This window comes from Ascaphus truei, chromosome 7, assembly GCF_040206685.1.
Source record: "Ascaphus truei isolate aAscTru1 chromosome 7, aAscTru1.hap1, whole genome shotgun sequence".
Classification (NCBI taxonomy): Eukaryota; Metazoa; Chordata; class Amphibia; order Anura; family Ascaphidae; genus Ascaphus; species Ascaphus truei.
Window position 1 is genome coordinate 82,770,832 of NC_134489.1, and position 17,273 is coordinate 82,788,104.

The 17,273-nt window shown below is 41.9% G+C and overlaps 1 protein-coding gene across 2 annotated transcripts in view; it reads left to right on the forward strand.

The window, feature by feature from the left end:
• Positions 1–17,273, forward strand: part of DPP4 (dipeptidyl peptidase 4) — a 91,831-nt gene that overhangs the window by 31,677 nt on the left and 42,881 nt on the right. For both annotated transcript variants that reach the window (XM_075609244.1, XM_075609243.1), the window contains 4 exons: positions 1,989–2,061; positions 4,739–4,859; positions 7,667–7,827; positions 12,177–12,280. In XM_075609244.1, coding sequence (XP_075465359.1) covers positions 1,989–2,061; positions 4,739–4,859; positions 7,667–7,827; positions 12,177–12,280 — 459 coding nt within the window. The remainder of the gene's footprint in view (positions 1–1,988; positions 2,062–4,738; positions 4,860–7,666; positions 7,828–12,176; positions 12,281–17,273) is intronic.

The following is a 17,273-nucleotide window of genomic DNA, read 5'->3' on the forward strand; positions in this document are numbered from 1 at the left end:
GCATATGGTATGGGTGTGCGGGGAACCTAATGTTACCAGGTGTGGTGCTTTACCTGTTAGGCTCAAAGGGGGCTGAAGCCTCCACCACGGGGAGCCTGGGGCACGTACAATAATAGGAGTAACCTCGTACTCGGTGCAGCACCTCCACCTGCGATGGCTCCCACCAGAGGGGGAGTAATCCTCGCAGGACAATATATATATCACACACACAGCATGTAAAACAACCAATAACTTTACTGTAGCAACCGTACTTAATCATATATATATCAACAGGTGTCCCTCTCTAGAGGAGACACTACTACTGAGTCTCGCAGGATGCTACCCCCTTTCACCGGGTGATCCCACCCCGTGTCCAGTAACCCCACACATTATGTCCTCCACCCGCAAGTGAGATAAATATATGTGTGACTTCGCAGCCACTATATCTTATATGAATAGATGGTATAGTTGGTGCACTTGTAGATTACCTGCCGAGCACTCCAGTGCCCGGGCCTGCCAAGGAGCTTCACAAAGGATCCTGATGACGAGGGAATACAGGAACTATCGTCCAGGGCAATCCCACCCGGATGGCTGCTGCAGCCGCAGCGGAGGTCTGAGCCCAAACCTCTGAATGAACGTGCAGCGTTCCGCTGTGTCCCTAACTGACTCTGGATAATAAGGGGCAGGGTCCCTAACCTGGGGCCTGTCCCTGAATAACACAACACTACTGGTGGCTCAGGGCTATCTGGGGCCTAGCGGGCTGCTAGTCTAGTGCAGGGAGTCACTGACTCCTGCACCCTACCTCCTTCCCCTAGCTGCTCCTGACGCCGACTGATTAACGTGCTCCAAGCCCGCGAAATGTATCCAATCTCCCCTGCAGGGAGATGCTGTAGCCCTATTGGCTCCCTGGGGTCATGTGGGGCACTCCTAGGCTCATGGGATATGTAGTCCCTTCTCTAGAGCCCTCTCTCTATTGGCCAGCGTTCGTGCGGTCTATCTGCACATGCGCAATGTCCCTGGCTGGCCGCCGCATGCGGGGACTCACTGCGCATGCGCGAAGTTGCGCAACATGGCGGCGCCCTGCTCGGGAGCCGCCGGGGACCTCCAGAGCACCGGAGTTCTCCCTGCTCGGCCCCCACCCTCCAGAAGTGCCGGTGGGTCTATCGAGTGACCCCCGGCAGCGGAGGTAAGAGGAGGGGGGGTCGCGGCACAAAAGGGGACCTGGCTACATCGTATTAAATGCTGCTGTGCCCAGTTGTTAACCACAATTAAATATTCCCTATAGGCTCAAAGTTCTTAGTTTATTGTAGATTTATGCAACATTCACAGAAAAGGAAGATAAACGCAAAAACAGTGTGTTTAAAAAAAAAATTGTTTTATAGTATGTGGATGATTCGGTTTTCAAATAGAAAAAAAGTGGTACTCTGTTGTACCCTCAAATACCATCAAACTTCGATCATTGCGTATAGCGAAATATTTTTTTTTCTCACAACACCAAAGATACATTTGCCCCTCCATGTAATCCTAATGTTATTTGTGTTCAAGTTGAGTGGAACAGCAAGTATTACCTATGATATTTGTATTACATCATTGCAACTGATTGCACAGAAAATAGACATTAACTACAGTACACATTTTCTATTTTATGTTCATGATCTCAATAAACGTTTACTGTGGTGTGCAGGCAAGTAAATGAGAATCATAAAGGGCATAGCAGCAAAGTGCTTTAAACAGATAATTGGGAGCTTTAAATGAATTGATATTATACAATTGGTTTATTTCTGTTACATGTAATATCACTGGAAGTTTACAAAGATAAAACAAAATATGAATTGTTGGGAACATCGTGAGATGCAGAATAAGTTTGTCAATAGTGGTTCAAAAGTGTTCAAATTGTTAAAACTAAAAGCCATCAACGTCATCATATCACTTTTCTGGATCCGCTTTTTATTGTCACAAGATCTACTAGTTGCGTTTCTATCACCACCTGTTCTTTTTTTCCCCCGTAGGGAGTTGGTAACCACAAATCCACTTCCTGACACTATTCAGTACATAACTTGGTCTCCCGTTGGTCATAAACTGGTAAGTAAATCCAACAATTGTGATTTCCCAGATTATTATTTCTACATATGGAATACTAGCTAAGTAAACTAATGTACACCAAATACTTTTGTGCGCTTAATAGCCATTTAAGTGAAATTGAAATAAAAAATCTGAATCTAGCCATATAAGTGATGAATGTAAATGTTAAAACAGTTAATGTTCTGGGCCCTCCCAATGCATGTGTTTTGTGGTATAAAGTACTGTAATTTTCATTATAACTACATACAGTACTTCCATGCCAGCCCTCAGAATACCATTATTATAACCAGTAACTGCCATAACTACTTAACTGTTCCATTATGAGACATCACAACACAACCTACAGTAGAACACATCTTTAATTCAACTAAATTGGAAACCTATAATCCCACTTTCACTGTACTGTGAACTATGGTGGCACCTTAATAAATAATAATAATAATAGTTGTAAAGTAAGTGACAATATGACTTTGCAGGAACACTCCCCCTACCAATTTTTGGAGAGGGGTGAGAGATGGCAGGGGCGTAACCAGAAATTCATATTGGGTGGTGGAAAGTTGTTTTGGGTAAATGCCTACATTACAATCTGTCTATAATGTCCATTCGGCCGAGCATGTAGGCTACTGTGTCCGGGCATTTCACTTACCTGCCGGCCCTCATCCCATGGCGTTATGATGTCGCAGCATCGCGTGATGGTGCATTGTCATGGCAACACGTCGTCATGTGATGTCGCATTGCCATGATGACGCAGTGTCGATGGAGGAGGGCTGCTCTCTTACAGAGGCCCCGTCTCTCTCCCTGCAATCAGTTTAATTGCTGTGGGGAAAAGCATGGGGCCTCTGTAATTGATTGCACCCCCCCCCCCTGGTTGGGCTACTCAGAGATGGTATTTTTTTTATTACAGAAAGGTGAACAGTGGCTTTTATTCAAGAGAAAAAAGCAGCAAAGATCACAAATGTTATATTGCTGCTTCAATTTCTGAAGATGCAGCTGTGGTTAAACATTGTGTATGTAACCCATATTCCCCCACCCCCACGCCCCCCCCCCCCAATCGTATCGCAGATAGGGTGCATATGAGGAGAATCTATATGTATTACCGGTGTGGTCCTTTACCTGCTAGGCTCACAGGAGGCCTGAGCCTCCGCCAGTGAGAGCCTGGGATGTATCCTCTGGAACAATACTATATGGTACAGCGCCTCCACCTGCGATGGCTCCCAGCAGAGCGGGAGTTGTTCCTCGCTGGACACATTCAAATGAACACATACACTAGATGTAAAATAGCAACGGTCTTTACTATATGCGGAATATAACATAACACATACATCAGCAATACACAACAGTATATAGCCCAGCCTCTGCCACTAGCTGGCAGCTATAACCTTGCCCCTAACTGGGCTATAACCTTCTTAGCCCCTAACTGGGCTATACCCTTACACCCCATTCCCAACCCCGTGTCCAGAGAGTCCAAGCCCACCCAAGTGTGTGAACAGGCCTGTCACATGTGAGGAGCAAGGTAAAGTTGGTGCACGTGTGGAAGGCTGTAAATACGTACTTGCCCAGGTGCTCCGGCACCTGGGTGTCTTCGCAAAGGGTCTACCGGATACACTTGATCCAGCGCTGATCTGTACCTCCATGTGGGATGGGGTCCAGCCGGACGTCCCACCATAAGGACAGTCTCTCGATCAGCAACACAGCATACATGAACATGCAGCAGGCTCTATCACTGGGTCCCTGCACTAAAGAACTGTACAGGATCTCTCTCTCTTCCTGCACTAAGGAACTGCACAGGGTCTCTCTCTCTCTCCCTGCACTAAAGAACTGCACAGGCTCTCTCTCTCTCTCTCTCTCTCTCTCTCTCTCTCTCTCTCTCTCTCTCTCTCTCTCTCTCTCTCTCTCTCTCTCTCTCTCTCTCTGCACTAAGGAACTACAGCAGGCACTGTAACTCTGTCCTTGCCTATCACACAGCTGAAGGCACAGAGTCCTTACCTAAGGGCCTGTCCCTATGACCACCCACCCTCACTAGTGGGGAGTCAAGGCCTCAACTCTAGCCCGGGGTACTTCTGACCTAGGGTAGAAGCTCGCAGCTCTCTGCCCCACCTTCCTTCCCCCTCTGTCTCCTCAGTCTCACTGACTTCCTCACTGCAGCACACAACAATGTATCTTTCCTCTCAGGGAAAGCTGTAAGCCGTATTGGCTCCCTGGTGTCAGGTGGCCTGTCTGCCTCTAAGCATTCTGGGGGCTTTAGTCCTCCATGGCCCTCTTTCCTATTGGGGCCGCGTGCGTGATCTGTAATGGCCGCCGCATCACCCAAACTGCGCATTCACGACTGTGGGCCGTCCCTGCTCTACGGAGTGCCTCTGCTACCACTTCTTTACCAAAATGGCTGCCGCATCGCTACTGCGCATGTGCGAACCTCCGCAACACAACCAAGATGGCAATGCCCTGCCTCCGAAGCTGCCGGGAGCCCCCGCAGCAGTGAGGGTAAGGGGGACCAGGTGGGACCCTGCTACATGTAATAGAACTGTCAGAATGTTGTAAGACGTATAGACTCTAGCCAAGGATATAGAACACTTGGAGGATGTAAAAAAAAATGTATTTGGTTTTTAAGTTATGTTTTTCTAACGTTTACTGTTTCCTTCCTTTTGCCATTAATTTCTTTATGCCATTTAACCTGCAGGCGTATGTTTGGAAAAATAATATTTATATTAAAGAAGCGCCAGAGAGTGAAATTGTCAATATTACCACAAACGGGGATGAAAAAGACATTTTAAATGGAGTACCAGATTGGGTATATGAAGGTAACCATTTTAAATATGTTGTACTTCCAAGATGGTATTTTTTTTTTTAATCACAACTATTACGCCTTTCAACACCAAGGGGTCAAAGTAATTGGGGGGAGTAGCACCCATATAATTTAAAAAAACAAGCAAAGTTTCAGTTTTTGTAAATGTGATTAGGATTTCCATTGTGCTAGACTTGAAATAAAATATATCTGGGAGTTTTGTCATACAATATCTTTTTGAGAGTCATGTACTGTATACCAGGGGTGCACAAACATCCTGCACTGCGCCCCCTGCCTGCTCTACCCATCTGTCGCGCCCCACCCATCGGCTTCAAGTGACGCTTTGGGGTCATGTGATGTCACTTCACGTGACCCACAGCGTCATTTGACACCGCGTTTACATGGCAACGGGTGTCAAATGATGCCGCAGGGTCATATCACGTCACATGGCCCTCCATCGTCATTTGATGCCGTGTTGTCATGGAGACGAATGGACACAGAAGCCAGGTAAGTGAGCACGCCCCCCTAAAAATGTCTCGGGGGCGCCCCTCAGTTTGCGCACCGCTGCTGTATACCTCACATTGCATAATCAGTGATAACGAAATCCATACATGCTTTGCTTAGGGATTCCAAGCACATTTGTTTTTATTTATTTATAAAATGTTTTACCAGGATGCCACTTCAGTTCACTTGATAAAGAACACTAGATCGAAACTTTGTGATGTTTCTGGCTCACTCGCAGGAGCACCGGTAACTGGATTACTTTCATTTACCAATTTTGTTTGGTTTGCAGCATCTACCTTATCTCATATTACCAGGAAGTATTACATTGAGAGTTGCCTCTCGTTTTCAAGTATGTCCTGGGCACAGAGTTCTGATGACAAGTACATAGTTACATAAGTGAACAGGGTTATACATAATATACAAGACATTGCATGCATAGTTAAAGATGATGTACTGTATGTTATGGCGTATGTAACAGTTACAGACCAGATTAAAATGTGAGACCGCTTTAGTTTTGAAAGAACTTAGGCTGGTGGCAGCTGGGAGAGTCTCTAGTAAATTGTTCCAGTTTTGGGGTACACGGTAAGAGAAGGAAGAGCAGCCGGATACTTTGTTGAACCTTGAGACCATGAACAGTCTTTTGGAGTCAGATTTCAGGTGATAAGTGCTGCGTGTGGTAGGGGTGAGGAGCTTGTTCAGATAGGCGGGTAGCTTGCCCAGAAAGTATTTGAAGGCAAGACAGGAAAGATTAACTTTGCGGCTAGACTCAAATGATGACCAATGTAGTTCTTTGAGTATTTCGCAGTGATGTGTGTTGTAGTTACATTGGAGGACAATGCATGTATGCCGCAAGTAGTGCAACTATAAAACCAGTTTATGTTCTTTCATAGTGCACTTGCATTTATAGATGGAGTACATGAGATTAGCAGGAGCACCAGAGTACAGATGTTTGAATGTGCTATAAATTTAATTCATTTTTTTTTTCAAATCTTTCTTAAATGTATTTTTTTGTACATATTAGCAAATTACTTGAGCAACATTTCACGAAAATGGCAGTACATAAAAGGTCATGTGGTCATTTTTGTGAGTCATTTGCACATCTCTACAGCAGAGATTTTACAAACTACAAGGGAAAAGGAAACTACAACAAAAATACATACACATATACTGTTCTTCTGGAGAGTGATTCAGAAGATCCAGTCATTTTTCCAATACTAATCAAGTCACCCTATATGCTGTATGCATACTTTAAAAGATACTTATGTAGGATACATCATTGCATATACTAGATAAGTCAATGTAGATGCCTACACTGTAACAGAATTCTTTCTTGAATCAGCATTCATATCTTTAACAATCATTATGATTGTGAAGGAAAATAGATCAGATATGTCCTTTTCCTATGAATGTGTAATACAATATTGTGCCAGAGCTACCAATGAACCGGGCTATATCTACATTTTTGCTGATATCAAAGGGCGTAAGGGTAAAAATTGGGAGATGGTCAATGGCAAATCTGCTTCAAGATTGACTTGTTGACATTTAAAGTGTCATGGTTATCTAAGGGCCAGATACTCCAAGCTCCATCAAATCAGGGCAAATAACTAAAGTGGCAATTGAGGTTATTTTCTCTGAGTTTAACGCATATCCACACAGGTTATATGCAAAAACAATAGCCTTTGTTTAACTCATTAGCACAGGCTTAATATCAGGTTAAAATAGCACTGGAAAGAGATATCTATTTTACTGGAGTACCAAGTGACTTATACAGTATACCTCCCCAAACACACCTGTACACAATACATGGAGAGATACCTGTGCACACAAAGGAACACACTGGAGATACCTGGAAGCATATTTCCTAGCTATCAGGTGTGTTCCTTTATGTGCTCAGGTATCTTTCCACGTATTGTATGAAGGTGCGCTTTGGAAGGTATAGAAGTCAGTTGGTACTTTAGTAAAAGACTCTAAATAAATAAATGTATTATACTGTAGATGTACAGTATACGTTCTGAGAAAAGGAAATTAAAACATAGACCATAGAATGTGATAAAAATGTGCAGCATTTTCTAATTCGTAAAACTGGAGCTGATATTGTACAGTACATAGAAACAAAAGATACAACATTACTTCAGGGACATTTCTCGTCACATTAATACAGCTGACAAGTGTGATATGCGACAAGAGAACATATTCAGAGAGTTGGTATCACAAAACATTATTAAATGAAGTAATTACAGTCGATACTACATTAAAGAATTCTAAAGACAAAGTTCTCAAATTCCTATTTACAAAAATGTTTTGCACATTTCTTTTCAGAGGAAATGTTTTCAACTTCTTTTGCTATGTGGTGGTCACCAAATGGAAATTATTTGGCCTATGTTGAATTTAATGATACTGAAGTACCAATTATAGAATATACATTGTATGGAGAAGAATACAATCAGTATCCAAAAACCATTCATATACCATATCCAAAGGTATGTATGTATAATATGATTGGGAAAGGGCTCTTTTTGAAAGCATCAAAATAGTTTTCACACTTGCAGGGTTTTCAATACATTGCAAAGCAATGGAATGGCTAATGGACTGCCATTCCTTTGACATCAAATGGATTAAAGTGAAGATTTCTTATTACTGTGTTATCTTATACCTGTGTTGTCTTGGAAATATATTGTGACCTTTACACTGCTTCAAATGGTGCATGTTATGGGAAAGGAGGAGGCTGAAGGAGGCTTATCGAGTCTAATTTGTTAATTGGTTTTGAGAGCTGTGTCATGTTCTGTACCTACATAATGCTGTAACCCCTTCAATGCCAGAGGGACCATCGATGCATTGCTGAGCAGTGAAACGGTTAACAAGCCTATTATTTTCTGGGATGGACTAGCCATGTCATTCACTGGCCACCCTATAACACCCATTCTTTTCCCCCATGTCATCCACGTTCTCCCTCTCATGTCACTGACTCTCTCCTTTTTTATATCTACATGTATGAATATATATATATATGTAGCCAGGTCCCCGCTCTCCCGTTCCCCCCCCCCCATTACCCTCGTTGCAATGGGGATGTTGCAGGCAGGGTGACTGGTTCACCGGCAGCTCCCTCCGCAGGGCGCTGCCATGTTGTGCGTGCGCACGCATGCGCGAAGGTTCGCACATGCGCAGAAGTGGCGGATAGTTAGACAGGGGCCTTGCTGGTTCGCACATGCGCAGGGCACCCACGTGGGGGCCATTAGAGTTACGCATGCGGTCCCATTGTTAAGTAGTCAGTAGACAGACTACAACTCCCATGCTGCATAGGGAGAGGCTGCCATGTGACTTACGACAACCAATGGGATGGCTGGGTTGCTCCTGGAACAGAGGAAGGAGTACTGCATTCTGGGACAGGAAGCAGGGAGTCAAGACCTGGACCTTGAATGTGCAGGTAGTGTCCACTTAGCTGTGCTCCAGGGACTAGGCCATAGGTTATCCCCAAGGGCCCAGTTAGTCCCCTGAGCCACAGTAGAAGTAACCTATGTGTATGCTGTAGGGGAAGGCCCTATGTTAGGAACCCTTTCCACTCTAGCAATAGTATGAGACATGCTGCAGGACATTGCTTGAAGGAAGTACAGCCTGTTGCAGAGGAGACTGTTCAAATAGAGAGACAGAGACTCCAGAGGCATCCACGTAAGGATCCAAGCAGGAGGATAGCAGCAGATGGAAGCGCGGAGCACACCGTTGATCTGCGATTTCTCCATTGTTTATCCTGGTCTGGACTAGGACCAGGGAGGTATTTCTAAGTGCATCACTGGGCCCCAACACAGGGAAGCGCTCTATCCCACACACACACTCTTTGGGGGAGGGAATTGCTTGTGTACATTCAGGGAGTAAGTGCCCAGGCACTCCGGTACTTTGGGGTTTCACCCAGGAGGTTTTGCTAGATGTGCTATGTGTATGAGTTATACGCTATGCTTAGTAAATACTGTTATCATATACCCGTGTGTAATTACTGTGTGTGTGTATTGGTTCCGGTGAGGGGCTCCTCCCACCCTGCCGGGATCCCTTGCCGGTGGAGGCGCTGCACCAAGATACTAAGTATACCCCAGGCTCCCAGTGACGGAGGCTCAGGCCTTCTGTTAGCCATACAGGTGGAAGCAGCACGCGTAGTTCAGTACTCCGGGGGTACATATATATACAGGGCCCAGCAAACTGGGCAAAAACCCACTCGCTCCCCCCCTCACGACACTTAACTGCAGTTGGCTCTGGCTGCAGGGTCCGATGGCGTGGTGTGGCCTTCTCTGTCTTCTACCCTGCAAATTCATCTTTTCCCCTGCAGCTCCAGTTAAAATGGCCGTGTGGCATCAACTGACGCAGCGTGGCTCAGCGTGATGTCACATCCTTAAAACCACATGTATCATTAGCATCATTATACATGTATCATGTATCATTACCATCACAAGTGGTATTACTGCCAATGGGATTGAAGACAATTCCATTGGTTCTTGTACCATGTGATACAGTATGTCATATTAGTTAAAAAGGATGTGACATTGCTTTAAGGGATGATGTCACATCCTTTAAACTAATGTAACATATCACATGGTACATCAACCAACGGGATTGTTTTCAATCCCATTGGCTGTAATACCATGTGGTTTTAAGGATGTGACGTCAAATCCCTACTAAATAAAAAAGAGGCGAGCACATGATACAGCGTCCAATCGGATTGGAGCTATACCATCTGACCCTAAAATGTGATGTCACAGGCCCTATATAAGGCCTGTTCTGTCTCATTTTAGCTCAAGAAGATGACAGGACAATATCCATTGTGGATTTAACATGGGGTTTTGGTGAAAGAAGATAAAAGAAATAAGATTTTTTTTACCGGATATTGTTCTTCAAGGAGGATGGAGATGGATTGCGGGTGAGGGGCTTCTTGAAATGCCGGGATTCGGAGGATGAAGACTTCTAAAAGTAGATAAATATTGAATGTATGTCAATGTCTTTTTTCAGGTTTTTTGACTGTATTTATTTATTTTTATGTTTTTCATTGCCCATTGACTGCCAATATATTAATCTGTTCCCCTTTAGGGTACCGATAAATACAGTGACAGTCAATGCTTTTTTTGGCAAATGTTTGTTTTGTATTGATTGGTATTTTTTCTATTTCTGTTTATTGTTTTGATTAAATTGTTTGGAATTTGACTGGTTTGTTTTTAGTACATTTGTGGATTGGCTAGCGGTTTTATTTCTTGATTTGTTTTGTTGGTTAGGTGTTTCTTTAATTGTATTATATTATTTTGGTATACTATAATATTTATTCTTTAGCGGTTTTGGTGTTAGAAATTTTTTATTGATGTGTAGTTGAGGCTTTTTAGTTCTATTATTGGTGTTTAGGTGCTTGTTTATTTCTTTAATTGTTGTGTATTGTTGTGCTTGATTCTTTTAATAGGTTGACCATTGACTGCTATAGTGGCTTATCATGCCCATATTATATATGTATATATATAATATATAATATATACCTATAATATACCACTGTGCCAATCAATGGGTAGAGGGTGTGTATAGTGGCCTTTGAGTGGGTGGTTAGGCATCCCGGGTGGGTAGCGAGGGAGGGTGGGTTAACCCCTTGATTACTATAGTGGTTATTAATCTCTAAGGTGATAAAGGAGTTAGGGGCAATTAGATTGTATTTTTTCATGTACACTTGCTGGCAACGGAGGACATGAGCCTGGAGTATGCTGACGAGGGTGCCCTTCATGGTGGCAGAGGTAAGTAGAAAGTTGTATTTACTTTATTTATGCTGGCTGGCTAATGTTTTATTTTGAATGGGCAAATAATCTATTATCCATATGTGGATAATAGTTATTTTGTCCATTTCTGTACTGTATGTGTTGAGGGGGAGGGGTTGTTGGGGGTAGAGGAGGTGAGTAGTAGGTCTGGTGTGTGTATTTGTGTTCATTGTGGGTACAGGTATTGGGTGAATGGGGTAGTAGACCCAATGATGGATGTTTAGGCCTACCGTGTGGTAGAGGGAGGGGTTAACCCCTTTATTATCTTTGTGGTATTCACCGCAATGGTAATGACGGGGTTAACTCCACCCGCAAACACCCCCCTGCAAGGCCTAAACACCCACCAAGGGACAAATAACACCTTCACCCAGCCCTGCTACCCATAATAAACCGGGCACTGGTGGTTAACCCCTTCTTTGCCTTAGCGGCTAGCCGCTACGGTAATGAAGCTGTTTTAATAAAAATGTTAAAACTCGTGTACGTGAGCAGTGGGTCTCCGGAGCAGAACCGCATTGATTTCAGGTCCCCCTGCTTCCCGAGGTACAGGCCCCGTTATGGGGTGCCGGTATCTCCTATGCTTTTAAATGTCTTGTGTCATGTGATTGTGGGAATAAAATGCATAGGAGATACCAATTTTGCTATCACAGGTAATCAAGGCTTTCTGAATACCGTGATAGCAAACTCAAAAAAGTGGCGGGGTAAACGGCCTAGCGATTTTTTTATGAAGGCTTATATACTAGGCCCCTTAGTCATTTTTTCTATATATATCAGATATCAATGATATTTGCCGGGGCTATTAAAAATGTCCATTGTGGGGTGTTTCCTGCTTCGTACCTGCGCCCTTATCACTGTAGCAGTCTCCCTTTAACCCTTTAGTTACTTTAAATACTTCATTACAAAACAAAATTGCAATGTAGAAAAGCTAAACTTTTTAATGTTCTGCTGTGATTTCTGAATTTGATAGATATTTTAATCTCCGTTATTGTGTTTTGCAAGATTATGGACCTGGATGGCTTGTTAAAGGACTAACTATATATATTTTTTTTTCTTCCAAGGCAGGAACTAAAAACCCTACCGTGAAATTGTTCATTCTGAATACAGAGTCTTTTGCAAATGTATCCAGCGAGGAAATTGTTGCACCTTCTGAGATAAAATCTGTGTAAGGAGTTTTTATTGCAATTTTGTAATTGACTGGAATGTTGAAACTGGGATAATCCTTGGCAGGAAAGAATGCAAAGTTAGACATTCTTCTTTACCTAGAATGTTGATAATTCACACTCTGTCCTTCTGAATATTGTGAACTGCTTGTAAAATACTCATACATTTACTCCAAAATATTTAACATATATCCCCAGCTTATGTTTAAGAACAAATGTCTCTATTACATATGGTGGAAAACAAGTTAATGCTCAGAAATGCACAAAATACGTATTCACAAAATACGTGCAAGCAGATTTGTGTGTTTGGAAGGGTGGTGCAGAAGCAGGAGATTTTAGGAGTTTATTTTTGGTATGTTGCTTTAGTCAGTTAAAGTTTGATATAGTTTCTTAAAATTCGAGTTTTATCGATATAGTTATAGGTTGTAGTTTGTGTGTCTGTTATAGCACTATTGATACATTTATATACTGTAGTTCGATAGGTATAGTTATATATTAGTTATTGATATGCTAGTTATAGTTTACCGCGATTTTAATCAAACTTTCAGTGAAATGGCCCAAATTCTTTCGAAAGACTGTATTTTGTTATTTTAAAGGGGCAAAATAGCAGCCCGTGGCTTTTAAATATGTTTTTCAATTACATTTTGAAAACTAAACTAATCAAAATTCATTGAACATGCAATGTTAGCAATTTTAGCATTTAAGCAAACTTTTTCGATGTACCAAAAAGGGTGTAATATCCCTAAAGCACGTGAAAACTTTACACATCTCTATTTATTCGTTAAGTCGTAGTTTATCTTGTAGATTAGTATAGTTATTTATAATTACACTTATTGTTATCGTTCTAAGTTGCATAGGTTAATTTATAGTTACAGTTAATAGTTGAATTGTTTTTTATTGTTGAGCTTCTAGTTAAGTTTTTTTATTAACACAATATATTTTTTATTTAAACCATCAATCTTTATTAATGACTCTCCTCCTACTTCTCAACTGCTGCTTCAAAGCTGATTATGTGTGATAAATATATATATATAATCCAGTGCACAGCCGGCACACCATTTGCAAGTAAATAAGTTTTGGTGCTTATCCCATAAATATAACACAGAGAGAACTCAAAAGAATGGGTTCAAAGCACCCCACTGTATGCACTCATCACCAGATAATAAATGTATGCTCCTTATAGCCAAAAAGTCAGATCTCTTAACAGGGAGCTAAAAGCGACGAAAAAAACAAAAAAGTTTTATTACATATGTTATTTATACACTAAATAGTTAAAATAAATAAAATTCCCCACACAGGAGTAATGGAGAGGGGAGAAGGGATATGTTTGTCTGAATTACTATATTAGTATATATTGTCAGAGGATATCCCTATCTTCCCATGCGGTGGTTGTATTCATGTGATATCCACTGAATATTAACAGTGGGATTGTAAATGCATTAATTTGCAATTGGGTAGTGTGATTAACAGTGTGTGGTTGTCTGTCGTTAGTGTAGAACGAACATCAAACTATGATTTTCCCACATTGGGATAGCTGAATTGTCTCATATCACAGGGTTACAGCGAACCCAGGGATTGCATAAGCCCTACAGTATGTGGCTGATGTATCACAGCAATACCAACTGATTATTATGTCACACTAATGTATCAACATAGCTTGAATACATATATCTAGTCTATTCCAGTCACTGATATTATGCATAAGTATGTAGCAACATTGGGTTACAGCGAAACCCTGAAATTATACCAGCCCCATATAATATCATGCAAAACAGCCTATATATAGAGATGCCAGGTAATTAACTGCTATCGGTAAAGGTGGTCAAGGGTTGCGACAAACCCAAGCAGTGATAGAAGAAGTATACAAGCCATGTATATACGAAGGATTTATGTATTCAGCATATCTGCAGTGATCTATACAACCAAGACTGTTGTAATAGCTTATTTTACGGCAAGACTAGACACCTAACATCCATCACAATACTAACAGTGTCCTCCATTTAAATATGTGGCTCCATTCTAATTTTGGTTATTTTGGATAACATACTCTTGGGATCTGGGTATACAGTTGGTTAAATCAGACTAAATCCGTATTGACCCTAGGGGCGGATCACGTAAATGGTACATACACTCCTACATTTATACATCTGATTACGTACAGGTTGCATGTTAGATGCCCCTCAGGCAAGGACACCCACTAGTACATAATTAATAAAGCATCATGATATCTTCAAATCGAGATGTACAGCTAACTAACCTATGCATGTCACTTGGAGAGTGATATATAAGTAGGGAACGTAAAAATATATCAATATACTGTCCGTGACATTAAGTCACTGGATTGGACCCGGTCTGACAGGGTTAAGTCATTTGCTTCCATTGGTAAAAGATGGATTTCTCCTAACTAGCCAATTGGAGTTGAGACCTCCTTATTAATACTGACATCAGGGTCTGACGAGTAGACTCCTCCCCCTGAAGAAGCGCGTTGAACGCGCGAAACACGTATCGGGGGTACAGACATCACGAGAGTGACGTCACAGAGGAGCGACGGCGGTGCATGCGACTGATACATACACGGCTTGTATACTTCTTCTATCACTGCTTGGGTTTGCCGCAACCCTTTACCACCTCTCCCGATAGCAGCTATACCTGGCATCTCTATATTTAGGTTGTTTGCTATGCAGTGCCAATACTCAACACCCTATCTCTGCTTGGGTTTGCCGTAACCCTCTACCACTCCGGTTTATCTCTACCTATAGCAGTTAATTACCTGGCATCTCTATATATAGGCTGTTTTGCATAACATTATATGGGGCTGGTATAATTTCAGGGTTTTGCTGTAACCCAATGTTGCTACATACTTATGCATAATATCAGTGACTGGAATAGACTTGATATATGTATACAAGCTATGTTGATACATTAGTGTGACATAATAATCAGTTGGTATTGCTGTGATACATCAGCCACATAGGGCTTATACAATCCCTGGGTTCGCTGTAACCCTGTGATATGAAACAATTCAGCTGTCCCAATGTGGGAAAATCATAGTTTGATGTTCGTTCTACACTAACGACAGACAACCACACACTGTTAGTCACACTACCCAATTGCAAATTAATGCATTTACAATCCCACTGTTAATATTCAGTGGATATCACATGAATACAACCACCGCATGAGAAGATAGGGATATCCTCTGACAATACAGGCATACCCCGCATTAACGTACGCAATGGGACCGGAGCATGTATGTAAAGCGAAAATGTACTTAAAGTGAAGCACTACCTTTTTTCACTTATCGATGCATGTACTGTACTGTACTGCAATTGTCATATACATGCAAACTGATGTAAATAACACATTTGTAACAGGCTCTATAGTCTCCCCGCTTGCACACAACTTCAGCACAGGTATGGAGCCGGTATTGCTGTTCAGGACGTGCTGACCGGCGCATGCGCGAGCTGCCGTTTGCCTATTGGGTGATATGTACTTACTCGTGAGTGTACTTAAAGTGAGTGTCCTTAAACCGGGGTATGCCTGTATATACTAATACAGTAATTCAGACAAACATATCCCTTCTCCCCTCTCCATTACTCCTCTGTGGGGAATTCTTTTGAGTTCTCTCTGTGTTATACATATTATCTACCTCCCTTGCACCTACCTCTCCACTATTAGGACTACATAAATAAAGGTGAGCAGTTTCTATATAACTTTTGTGCTTATCCCATAAAGCAATAACAGACCATACGATACCGGTTGCAACACGACATCAAGGGACATCAAGGTGCACCACCTTGAGAAAGGTCCCACTGGGGGACCTAAACGTCGTTTTTTGTGTCTTCTATCAAATATAAAAAATGTATGATTTACTTACCTGTGTGCTGTCCCTTGATGTCGTGTTGCAACCCGTATCGTATGGTGTATGTATGTATACTGTATACAGGCATACCCCGCATTAACGTACACAATGGGACCGGAGCATGTATGTAAAGCGAAAATGTACTTAAAGTGAAGCACTCCCTTTTCCCCACTTATCGATGCATGTACTGTACTGCAATCATCATATACGTGCATAACTGATATAAATAACACATTTGTACCAGGCTCTATAGTCTCCCCGCTTGCGCACAGCTTCAGTACAGGTAGGGAGCCGGTATTGCTGTTCAGGACGTGCTGACAGGCGCATGCGTGTGCTGCCTTTTTCCTATTGAGCGATATGTACTTACTCGCGAGTGTACTTAAAGTGAGTGTCCTTAAACCGGGGTATGCCTGTATATATATATATTTACAATTGCATTGAAGAAACACATTTATTACATTTCAAAGGCATACTAACATTTAAAATGGTATTGATACAGAAAATCATGCAAGTCTCAAAATTATTTCATTTTCTATATTTTTTTTAAGTTTATTGTACTAATATGAGACCAACTTTTAGTGGTTTCATTTTCTTAATCCCTTCACATTGCATTACAAGTCCTTCTGCCAGTGGAGTTAAAGCAAATCTCTTTTATGTGATGTAATGTGGCTCAGTAGTATCTCAGTAGGCGCCTCAGGTGATTTTGATTAAACTTACTGTATTTGAGTTTCTTCCACCTGATGCTAATCGTCTGGGCACTGAAGTTAATGCCACCTCAGACGTGTCGGATTAAACTGACACACAGAAAATAGAACCCACTGGCACTTAAATGTTCAACATTATAACATTTCTACCTATAAAACTCCTCTTAGAGTACTTCAGCATCCATAGCTGCATGTTTTGCTAAACGAGTAACACGTCTGACTCTGACTTTTACCACACAAGTAGTTTGGCCAGTGAGACTTGGTCAGATTTGTAAAAAATCACAGTTTAATGTTGTACTAGTGAGGCTGATCAGATTTTCTTGTCACTCCCACTTTACCACTATCAGGGCCATGCGATGATTTTGATGTTGATGATGGCAAATGATGGGGGTATTAACTGTGGTTGCCTAAAAATTAACGTTTGCCTAA